Source organism: Canis aureus, chromosome 31 (assembly GCF_053574225.1).
Source record: "Canis aureus isolate CA01 chromosome 31, VMU_Caureus_v.1.0, whole genome shotgun sequence".
NCBI lineage: Eukaryota > Metazoa > Chordata > Mammalia > Carnivora > Canidae > Canis > Canis aureus.
Window position 1 is genome coordinate 21,457,010 of NC_135641.1, and position 12,095 is coordinate 21,469,104.

General features: G+C 44.6%; 1 protein-coding gene and 1 long non-coding RNA gene across 3 annotated transcripts in view; one reads left to right on the forward strand and one right to left on the reverse strand.

Moving 5' to 3' along the window:
- Positions 1-299: 299 nt before the first annotated feature.
- The window catches only part of ABCC5 (ATP binding cassette subfamily C member 5), a 90,575-nt gene continuing 78,779 nt past the window's right edge, over positions 300-12,095 (reverse strand). For both annotated transcript variants that reach the window (XM_077879851.1, XM_077879852.1), the window contains exons 27-30: positions 6,399-6,477; positions 5,292-5,405; positions 4,522-4,686; positions 300-1,768 (exon numbers count right to left, since the gene is read on the reverse strand). In XM_077879851.1, the coding sequence (XP_077735977.1) occupies positions 1,667-1,768; positions 4,522-4,686; positions 5,292-5,405; positions 6,399-6,477 (460 nt within the window). In that variant the 3' untranslated portion in view covers positions 300-1,666. The remainder of the gene's footprint in view (positions 1,769-4,521; positions 4,687-5,291; positions 5,406-6,398; positions 6,478-12,095) is intronic.
- LOC144302485 (uncharacterized) lies at positions 6,444-7,493 on the forward strand. Its single transcript, XR_013369387.1, has 2 exons — positions 6,444-6,518; positions 7,096-7,493. It is a non-coding gene; the product is annotated as an uncharacterized LOC144302485 (long non-coding RNA).

Sequence of the window (12,095 nt, forward strand, 5' to 3'; positions counted from 1 at the left end):
TTAAAGTATATTTCAGCACAACTGCCTGCCTCCCCACAACCATTCACACACCCCCGCCCCACCCTCCATTAGCAGCAGGGCAGCTTTATCTGGTGACTAGGCCCAGGAACACAGGCTGAAGGGACTAAAGCCCCTGCCATGATGATTCCAGGCATGCTGGAACCCTGGTAACCAACCTGCTCTGGCAACCAACCTGCTCTGTCACTGGTCTTTCCAGCATGGGACTCCATCATTGAATATTCAGAGCCAAGGCTCTAGGACCCCAAAGCCATTCAAAGACATCTTTTAAACACCAAGAGTGCTACAAAATCCAAAATAATTTTATTCACTTTTTCAGATTTTTGCTTCCACAAGGTGTTCAGCAAACATGCTAAGGCGACAGAATGTCTAGTTGGTCACGACATGCAACGCTGACCATTCAGTTGATGACAGCAGCGACCACGCCCACCTGAGCTACTGGTCCCACAGCACAAAGGGGGTTTGCGGGAACACACGGAACCACACAGCAATCAGCAACCTGAGGTAGGTCTCTTTACAGTACAAAAAACTTCTACACCAGTGTGAGACACTGATTAGCAAGAGCTGCTTAAAGTTGCAGACTTTGGAGGGAGACAGACTGTGTGACAACTGCAGTGAGAGAGAACAGACCCACAAACTCCTGAACCCTGTCACTGAACTGCGGAGGTGCGGGACCAGGCAAATGAAAAAAGTACCACTGACGAAAGCAGCAGCCGGCCCCGGGGTTTGGAGCCAACAGGTGTAGGAGCTGGAGAGCTCTGTGCATTGGCCAGCGTTAGGAACCTGAGGCAGTGGGACACTCTGTGAAGAAGAGACTTGATTCTGGTTAAGAAACAACAGCAAAAAGAGGAAGGCAGGAAAGAACCTCCCCCCGTCCAAGGAATGTTCTTCCATGATTCTCATTCCTGACAGAGGGAGTGAAGGGGGTTCTGGGGGTCTGGGGCTTTGCCCCACTGCTCTCCCGACGGAAACAGTGAATGACAACAGGACAGAAAGCAGGAGCCCTGAGAATTCACGGCGCTCTGAGTGGCCTCCAGCAGCCCCCTCCACCCGCCCTGGGTGTGGCTGTGCGGGGACACAGAGGGGGCCCTTGGAGGGCCCACTACTGCCACACATCTTCCTGTTCAACACCCACAGAGCCCGGCACCGTGAAACCACCAGCCGAAGAAGAACAGTATGCTACCCTTCCTACAATCTAATAGCAAAATCAGATCTCTAGTACAGCAAACTGTACAAAAATGATAGAAAGGAATTTGCACTGTTATCAGGACAGTGCTTATTTTAATATAAAATAAACAGCTTACATTTTCACTGTAAATATAGGCTATGTACAGAATTATATATAGATATAGCTACACGTATAAAGCTTCATTATAGGCCTCTGATACATTTATAATAACGGTTCCCTGAACCTTTTAGAGTGCAATTAAGAACAAAAACTAAATTTTGTTTACATGAATATGGAATAAATACAATAATCAAAATATGACTCTCCCTAAAATTGAAACACACAAGCCAATCCTGAACTGCTGTGCGAAAGATAAAATTGGGAAAGGCAAGGTTTCGGCAGGAGGACGCGATGAGGGGCCTGCCCGAGGCAGGGGATGGCAAATGCTCCAAGGAAAGAGACGTTGGTGGCGGGGAGGAGTTAGCCCTTGACAGCGACCTTGTTCTCCACAGCAGCAAACATGGCATAGAACCGGGAGCTGTCATTGGACAGAAGGACTGATGGGGTGTCGAACTCCACCACCTGCAAAGGAAGGAGACACGTCACTCAGGGTCATTCAGAGGACCACTGCCCCAAAGCCCCCTGGGGGCAGAATCACAGTGACACACAATCCGATGAGTCCTGCCATGCCCCTGTGGGTTTCACTTTTGATTTTTTGTTTTTACTAACCAGGGCATAAGCAAAGGGTTAGAGACAAAGACATCCAGACCTCCTTCACATCAGTCTCAGGGGGAAAAAAAATTACAGCTCAAGTCAAGGGCATAGTAGGCAAATGTCATCTTGTGTAAATTGACCCACTATAGATGGAAAAGGAACAGCTCAAAATACCCACTTCACAGAATAAAAAGGAAGTAAGTCATTTGGTCAATTATCCATTCCTATGATGGACTTCTATGCAGCCACGGAAAATCATATTGCAGTAAAAAAAAAAAAAAAAAAAAACCCTGAATGATTTGCTGGTAGAACCTGCATTCCATGATAGAGGCAGAAAATGTCACACACTCACTTTCCCAGCCTTCTTGCTAGCGGGCCAAGGCATGGGGCACAGCCTTGACCAAGGAGAAGTCTCTGAGATGCTTCTAGGAAAGGCTGTTCTGCCCAATATAGGCATGAGGACAAAGTACACTTCCCCAGGACTGCTTGTGTGAGGATGTGATGTTGGGTGCTAGCACAGACATCCCACACCATGAGGGGAGGGAAGGTGGGCCCTGGGTGGAAGCTGACACAGAACCTGACCTTGCTGAGCTGCTGAAGAGCCACCCCTCTGGCCTCTGGCCATGGGATGACAGACTCCTACTATTCACCTCTTTCATTCCAGAATTGTGCGTCCACAGCAGAGCACATCCTACCCACTAGAGTCTGGGTATATAGGGGCATGAAAAATGCTGGCAGGGGATAAATTAATCTATTATGAATTACTGATGCTTGTCCCTGAGGAGGTAAATGACTTAACTTATTTTTGCCTTTATGCTTTTTTCAGGTTTTCCTAAAATTACAAGGCAATTTCAATTCACAAGAAACAAAAATTAAGGGAAAAGAAGGACAGAGTCCTTCATAAAGAGCCAAACAATCCCCATTCCAAAACATTAGGCCACTCGTAGAAACAATGTGGTCTAGATGTGCATCTTTTTTTTTTTTTTTAAGATTTAATTTATTTATTCATGAGAGACACTGAGAGATAGAGAGGCAGAGACATAGGCAGAGGGAGAAGCAGGCTTCATGCAGGGAACCCGACGTGGGACTCCATCCCGGATCTCCAGGATCATGCCCTGAGCCCAAGGCAGACGCTCAACCGCTGAGCCACTCAGGGATCCCTAGATGTGCGTCTTTAAGAAAGAACTTCCCAACTGTTCTTGGTCCCCTCTACTTTATTATATTCTATTTAATACCTATGTACAGAGCAGAAGCTCTGTGTATCTAATGCATAAGAATCACAGTAAACATTTAGGATAATGCAAACAAAGATAGTAACAAAACACACTAACATTAATATAATTTCAAAATGAGGAGAAAAATAATGAATTCCTATGTTCTCTCAAACTCCACTCTGAAGCCCAGCTTACACCTGTTATATTAATTGCTTTTCTCAGTACTTCTCCACAGAAGGACAGAGTGGTCCTGCAGTGTAAAACACTGGCTTTGGAGTCACTGGCCTAGCTCAGCTCCAACTCTTCCTTCCTGTGGGCTGGAGATAGGTTCAGTTCCCTGAGCCCATCTCCTCTTTTGGAAGGCAGGGTTAAAACATCTGTATCTTTCTCAGTGGTTGTGATGATTAATTACATGTTGAGAGACAGTATGTAAGGCCCCTAGCGTGGTGCCTGACACGCAATAAGCATTTGATGGAAGTGGCTATTTTGGTGGCCATTATTATTAATCAGAGTCACACATTGTAACTGGCTTGTTATTTCTGCTGAACCATTAATCTATTGCCATCCCAGGTGCACACAAAGGAGGTATCTGTTCAACATAAATTTACTTAACATCGTGAGTGACATACTTAACATCTACCATGTGCAAAGAATGTGGTATGGAGCCCTGCCCTAAGAGAGTTTACAGTCTAATAGGGGAGATGGGGCATTAGCCAGCTACCATCAGAGGAGGCAGAGGAGCTACACGAGAGGGACATATCAAGTTTAAGGTGGCAGAGGCAAATCAGGGTATTTAAGCTGTGTCTTTCAGAGAGACAAGCAGGCTGTAAGCAGACAGATGTGGGGATGTAGAAGAGGGAATGAGAGGAAAAGGCATTGGGGGTAGATGGAACCGAGTGAGAAAAGACCTAGGGGAACCAGCTTAGGGAATGCAAGATTGTCTACAGTCATTGGCACCTGCAAGGAGAGAGTGGGAAAGGAAGGGAGTGGGGCTGGGCCAGATTGTAGGAAAGCTTGGAACACCAGTGTAAGAAGTTTGGCACCACCAAATGATTGCAAAAAGCAAACATGAGGTGGCCGGACTCAATACACCTTGGGCAATTCTTGTGTACATGAGTTAATTAGTCAAGTGCTCGAGCTCTCTGACCTAAGTCAAAATGTCACTTTTACAAGCAACAAAAAAGTAGGTATTAAAGCAAAATGAGAACCCAGTAAGAGTGCCCCTACTCAATCTCTGGCTTTGGAGGGCTCTGTCTCTCCCAGTGGCAGCCAGATTAGAGTTGCTAAGGCTGCTTATCTGAAAGCTAAGAATAGCACTAAGATGGCAATCAGCCCAATCCTGCCAGTGGCCAGTTTTCCTCCCAGATGAGGCCACATGCCAGCCTCAATCCCCCAGGGGCTCAGTACCTGTCCCTGGGCCAGCACCATAATCCTATCAGAGCCTAGGACTGTATGTAGGCGATGGGCAATTGTCAGCATGGTGCAGTCAGCAAATGCTTCTCGGATGGTCTCTTGGATTAGTAAATCTGTCTCTGTGTCCATGGCAGCAGTGGCTTCATCTAGAATCAAAATCTGACAGAAAAGAGGAGAGAAAGAGAGATCCAATCAATTCCTTAGGCATTCTACTTAATCTAGGTTTTGCTGAAATATATTTCATTGCTTGAATTTTATACCATAATCTGTCTTTCCTAAGTAGGTACACACATGTGTAAAAGGATCATTTTGCTTAGAACAGGTACAACTCCAAACCCATGCATTTGCCTTCATTTCCACAAATAAAAGGCTAGGCATGTGATACTGATCTAACAAAGTGCTTGCCCCTACTTGTTCTGTGACTCTAAACATGAATAATCTTTCTGGATCTTCCCTTTCTGGTTTACAAAACAAAGTGACTGACTGTATTTGATAGCCTGGAGGTCTCAGTCTATAGTTTCTAAGAGTACTACAACTACTACCTGGCCAGAAACAAAATTCACCCTTTGGAAATTAAAGGCTCAGGGAAGTCTGAAGGCTCAAAAACACCTGTATACTCAGATTGGGTCAAGGTGAGTTTAAAAACATCTTTAGGCATGCTCCTAAAAAGCTCCACTGGGCTTGGAGCCAGGAGTCCCTTTGGACCTCATGCCGCAGGGAAAGGCCATCCTTCTCCTTCCTAGCCACTCCACAAACCACCTTACCTTACAGTGACGGAGCAAGGCTCTTGCTATGCACAGGAGCTGCCGTTCCCCCACTGAGAAGTTATCTCCATTCTCCATCACTTCAGATTCAAGTTTCAGAGGTAGCTGAGCAATCTAGGGAGAAAGGCAGTAAAGACTAGAAGAGTCAAAAAGTAAATTTTTGGGGAAAAAAAACAACTAAATTTTGTCAAAAATCCAGTGGCAAAAATAAACTATTTTGAAACAGCTGAAACAATTAGCCAAGAATCTGGCTCATCTAGTAAGAAGGTACAGGCGTGATGATCACATGTACTAGGACTCTCATTTTCTATGACATTCCATATTTCAAATATACTATTCTGTTAGCCTCATACCATTAAAAGGTCTTAGAAATTCCAGTATTTTCATGTCCCCAAATCCTGTCAGATTGTGGCCCTAATTTTTGGTTCTGAAAATATGGTCATGGAATAGGAGATGGAGATAGCGAGATTGCTTTTCCTGTATTCCAAGGTTATAGGTTTATGGCTGTCAAACTTGCCTTTATAATAAGCTATGAGCCTACCCGTCAAATGAAATTGTTTGAAGAAGCCCAATATATAAGTGATTAAGGCAGAACTGACCTAGTTGAATCAGGACAGGGGATCCTGAGCTTGACTCAATTCAGGGCCATGAAAGATCCTATTCCAGGTCAGGGATATCATGTAGACTGTGGCCTCAGGAAGGTGCGTGCTGAGTTACTCTAAGAGGTTAATGACTCCCTTTGCATGCTGCATGCTTTCTGTAGGCTCGGTGCATATACAGATGTTTCAAAAAAGCATGTTATACTGTTATGATGACTAAAATAGAACTTAAAAGAATTATGGAATCTGAGTGTTGGTCATTAATATCTTTGTTAATCAATGGATAGCAAAAGGGCAATAGGACCATGGTCAAGAGATATCAACTTTTATGCCCCTTCTGAAATGCCTGGGAAGCCTTATCTAAAGTGATCCTACACAGCTATCCTGGAAATAAAGGGACAGGCCAGGCTAGACAGAGGCAGCCAGAGAAGCCTGAGGAGTGACCACAGCATCACTACATTTCCACTCTTGAAATTCCAGCAAAGCCCTTCCTCATTGCTTCACTTACACATTCTTTCATGTGTGTCCTTTCTAGGGCATCCCAAATCTGGTCTTCAGTGTACTGGTTGAAGGGATCCAAATTTGACCTAGAGAGAAGCACAGTAGAAGTTTCTCAGTGATCCAATACGTAAGTTACCATACCACAAAGGCTGTCTGTGGTATAAGTTGAAACACACCTGGGAAAAGGAGGGATCAAAGTCCTCAAAGTCACAGAGGACTCACTCCCCAGCCAGCCTTAGGTAGACGTGCGGCTGTTTGCCTGTTACAGGACTGTATCTGAGAACAGGTTAGGACTCTCTGTCTTCTTTATAAAACTTCTTTTTAAAAGATTTTATTTATTTATTCATGAGAGACAGAGAGGTAGAGAAACAGGCAGAGGGAGAAGCAGGCTCCCCACAGGGAGCCGTGGGACTTGATCCCAGGATTCTAGGACCACACCCTGAGCCAAAGGCAGACACTCAACCGCTGAGCCACCCAGGCGTCCTCTTCTTTATAAAACTTTAACTTTTATTACTTTTATTATGTAAATAATACATGTTACAGGAAAATTAAGAAATACAGATACATGAAACATAAAACTGAAACCAATGTTTTAATCACCTCTAATCAGACCATCGGAAGCAAACACAGCATTTTGGTATATACATGTTGAAATACATCTTTGTGTATTTGGAAAAACAACTTCTTTCTTCTTGATGCACCAGGGTGAGAGCCTATCACTGTGAACAGAATTGAGGGTGACTGGCTGACCAGGAGGAGCTGATCCAGCAGAGCAGAAAGGAGAGAGTCAAGAGCAGCTCAAGAGGAAGGAATTTACTGGTACAGAAAATCAGTCTGGGAACTATTCTTGCTTACTGGACCAATAGGGGCTATATCAAGAACATCAAGGATGATACCAGAAGAATAGAACTACACATTTCTGGAAAAGGCTCTTTGTCATGGAGGATGAAAGTGGAGAGGTGGTAGTGGAATAGATAATTGGTGGAAATTGGGAGATTACATTAATTTTGGGGTGTCTTGTTTTCATCTAAACATGGCATTTACAGGTTTTAGGTGTAATTTGCTTAGTTTAGAAAATTATACTTCCCATATGGGAAACAAAGTCTTTGGGAGAACTTTAGCTCCATGTCTCATTTGTCTCCATGTCTGGGGTTACTAATCCCAGGCAAGGCAAATGCAAGCAGGACATTACCCCAGAACTCCACCTGACAGGAGGAAGCATAGGCTGGCACCTACCTTGCCCATCCCTTTGGGCCCCCTCTGGATTCTCCAGGGAGACTGTAACTGGCTCTGTTTTCTTGTGCCTCTTGCCCTTTGCACATGAAACATGCACCTCACCCCCATCCTTTTGCTTAAGAGACGCTGGTGAAAGCAAGGGCTCTGGGGCCAGACTTACTGATTCCTACACAGGTTCTGTTACAAGTGTGTGACTCTGACCAAGTTAGCCTAACTTCTTTATGCTTCAGTGCCCTCAAAAGGTTGTGACAGCTGCATGTCACATGTAGAAAGTATTCAGAGCTGCGCTCGCTGCATGGTTGTGTGTGCAGGAGCTACTATTAAGATGATATTATTGTCATTGCTGTGACTCCTTGCCTATGATTCTTTCTTGTCCTTCAGGTCACAACTTAGATGCAGAAAGCGTCTCCTGGCCCTTAAAGCCTGATTTAGGTGTCCTCATGCTCACTCTCATTATGGCACTTGTCACTCTGTTCATTTGTCTCTGCCCCCATTGGATCAGGATCCTTGTCTGGATCTTATTTACTGTTGAATCCCATGTACACAGTCTAATGTTTGTTGTAAGAATAAAAGAACATATGGCCTTACTTGACTTCCTGATAGGAGGCATCAGTATGTGACAATTTAAGCATTTTCTGTAATAACAGAGGAAAGGAACAGTGTGGTGGAGCATGTGTACATGTAGATCCAGGCAGATTGGGCTCAAATCCCCACTCTGCTTTTTATTACCTCCACAACCTAGGGCAAACCACTCCTCAGTCTCTTCTATACAATGGAGATATAGAGACATGACTCAGTAGTTTCCTGTAAACATTTCAGACAGGATGTACAGTACCTGGAACACAGCAAACATTTACTCAGTGGCAGCTATTAAATTCACAAGGTACATGTGGACATGTTAGCCGCCTGGTTCCAATGCTTGATGGTTTTCTGATTCATATATTCAATGTACTTTCCAAAGTACATTGAACTTTGGAAGAGTTCAACTCTTTCCTTAGAAAGAGTTCTGATAAAGTCCTATCTGAAAAGTCTGGATGGGGAAGACCAATTTTCTATAGGCATACCATCTAATATCTAACATCTTTGCAGGCATAATTCTTAAGAAGGTGGTCCAGTTTACTGATAATCTAAACTGTGAAATGACAGACCATGGGCTAAGTCTAAGGAGAAGTACACCTGTTTCTATTCACACTGGAAGCCCCAACCCTCCCTAACACTCCAGAGTCTGTCTGCACAAACATCCGGGTTGACAAGATAAACATTTATTGTTCTGTTTGTTTTTTTTAAAGATTTTACTTACTTGTTTGAGAGAGAGAGAAAGCACGAGCAGGGGGAGGGGAGGGCCAGAGGGAGAGGGAGAAGCAGACCCCTCGCTAGGCAGGGAGCCCAGTGCAGAGCTCCGTCCCAGGACCTTGGGATCATAACCTGAGCCAAAATCAAGAGTCGTTTGCTTAACTGACTGAGCCATGTAGGTGCCCTATTGTTTTGGGCGTTTTCTGTTGCCTCTTAGGAGAATCTTCTACACTTACACACTATCAGTTTAGGGACAGACTGAAATCCATGCTCGCTGTCCCATGTCTGAAGGATAAAAGATTAATTATACTTTTGCCTGGTTCAACAACGACTGCTGAGAATTCTCGTGGGGCAAAGTTAGCAAGACAACTTTCTGAGTGACATTTATCTATGTGATGATGCAAGTTTTCACAATATTCTCTCTCCTATTTGTGTGGCCTCATATTGGACCTCTTCATGTTCTATAGCAGAATTCCTGACCTTTGGGGTCATAACAGAGGTCTCATTTTTGAACCATAAACTTCAGAGTTCTTTAAAAAAACTCACTTTATTAACTTATCATTATTATTATTGTTCTACCTTTTAAAAAAAAAAAGTTCCTCAGAGCTCTTTGTAAGAGCCTTTTGTAAGTTCTTACTAAACCTAGAAGGAAGGGTACTCCACCAAGGGGAAATTATGACCAGTTACAAATAGGGGTCATGTTCTAGTTTGCTTGGTCTCCTGCTCGTCACCCGCACCATGGTCTACATGCAGCCAAGCCACAGACCCAAGCTGAAAAATCACCCTTGCCCTTTATAGGGAATCAACTCTGATCTTTGACTGTAAGAGCTGAAGTCAGGATTAATATGTGCTTTAGTGCTGGGCTGCTCTACATCTGCATTCTGCTCTGACTCTAGTTCTCATTTAGAGCTTCTGGTCCCTCTTCATGGGCCTGAATCTCCTCTTGGCAATCCAGTTCCAGTAATTCAATTCCTGTTGTGCTTCAATGTACCGAGTTCTCATCTTGACAGTCTGCTCAGGCTCCCAAGGTTTGGGGCACACACCTTGCTCTGGTTCTACCCCTAATCTCTCTGCTTATAAATATCTGCCTTCTTTGGTCTCTGAATGCTGTTCAGTCTCCACTGTTGAGGTATAGTTGCCTGTGGAAAATCCATATTACTAAAGACTAGAATTTCCAGCCCCAGTAACTTGATCAATTGTCACCTATGGTTTGACATTTCACTTTCTCAATTTCTAGTTGAGCCCATCACCTACTGCTTAAATCTGCCCCTTCTTTACCTGTTCCTGGCAGGATTGTTTAATTTTAGGTTCTGGATTTTACCACTCGTTCAGGTTCCTTCTACTTCTTCTAAGATGAGTCCTTTGCACAGAGGAAGACTTCAATAAATATATGCTCAAGACCGAAGGAGTCTATAATGCTAGTTTCCAGGCTAGGAACATGTAGATAATTCTCCTAGACTTTTAGTCTAGGAAGTGTTCTTTAAAACTGCACAGCAATGCCTATTGTCATGGGTTGAAGTATGTCCTCCCCCAAAAGAGAAGTTGAAATCTTAACCGCCAGTATCTTTTTTTTTTTTTTTTTTTAATGATAGTCACACAGAGAGAGAGAGGCAGAGACACAGGCAGAGGGAGAAGCAGGCTCCATGCACCGGGAGCCCGACGTGGGACTCGATCCCGGGTCTCCAGGATCGCGCCCTGGGCCAAAGGCAGGCGCCAAACCGCTGCGCCACCCAGGGATCCCCAACCCCCAGTATCGAAGAATGTAATCCTATTTGGAAATAGGGTCAGTGCAGGTATTAATTCATTAAAATGAGGTCATTCGGTAGAGTGGAGTAGAGTGGGCCCTAAATCCAATATGACTGGGGGCACCTAGGTGGCTCAGTGGTTGAGCTTCTATCTTTGGCTCAGGTCATGGTCCCGGGGTCCTGGAATCAAGTCCTGCATCAGGCTCCCTCCATGGAGCCTGCTTCTCCCTCTGCTTATGTCTGTCTGTCTCTCTGTGTCTCTCATGAATAAATAAATAAAACCTTAAAAAAAATCCAATACGACTGGTGTCCTTATAAGAGAGGGTCACATGAAGGCAGAGACACAAAGGGAAAAGGCCATGTGATGATGGTGGCCGAGATTGGAATAATGCACCTATAAACCAAGGAGCACCAAACACTGGTGGCAAACCACTAGAGGGTAGAAGAGGCAGGGAAGGATCCTCTCCTAAAGGTTTCAGAGGGAGCACAATCTTGCTGGCATCTTGACTGCAGACATCTAGCCTCCAGAACTGTGAGAGAGTAAGTTCCTGTTGTTTTAAGCCATCCAGTTTGTGGCACTTTGTTGTGACCTCCCTACGGAACAAATACACCTAGGAAGCCCATCATGTACCTCTTACCAGACACAGTACACACGCAGTAGCCTGCTCACTGAGGAGCCTGCCCCTTCAGATTCTCTGTGGGTGACGACTCAGCAGACAACACGGATAGGATTGATGCTCAATCCTCCTAAGCCCATCATACCAGCGGAAGGAGCCACCATAAACCAAGCAATGGGTCCCAGATATATAAGGAATATTTACACACACCAGGAGGTGCCATACACACATTAAGCCACACCAGACTGATCTCAACAGGGAGCTCAATCAGGAATAGAAGAAAATACACCCTCTTTACAGAAGCCAGATGGCCCGGAGTCTGATCCACAAACAGAAGTGAAAGCAAAGTTATGCATCCATAACATCAAGAGTTTTGGCTGGGTGGATAGATAGAGAAAAAAAGGCATCTGAACAGGAAGGCACCTATTTTTAGTAGTCTGAAGTCCTAGGGTCCTAATGTTGCCAGAACTGCATTTTCATCTTTGGTCCTTCATATTTTATTTTTAGCAGTATTCTATGCTTGCCTTTTGGCCACTGCAAAATGAGGCCACGAATCTCTGAAAGTATGAGAGGAAGCAGGAATGCCTCTCTGACACGTGGGGAGACACTGCTGCACCACACTGGCCTGTCATCATGATGGGTGCCTCCTGGACAGCCTAGGGCCTCAGAGCAGGAGACCTGGGACCCACAGTCCTTCTGCTATCCGGGAGCAAAAGGGGAGCTCTAAATAGTTATTCAGGAGATTTTGAAGATGCTGGAGGGGGAAAAAAGGTAACTAAAAGTCAGGCCCTGGGGAAGCAGGCTTACCTCTGG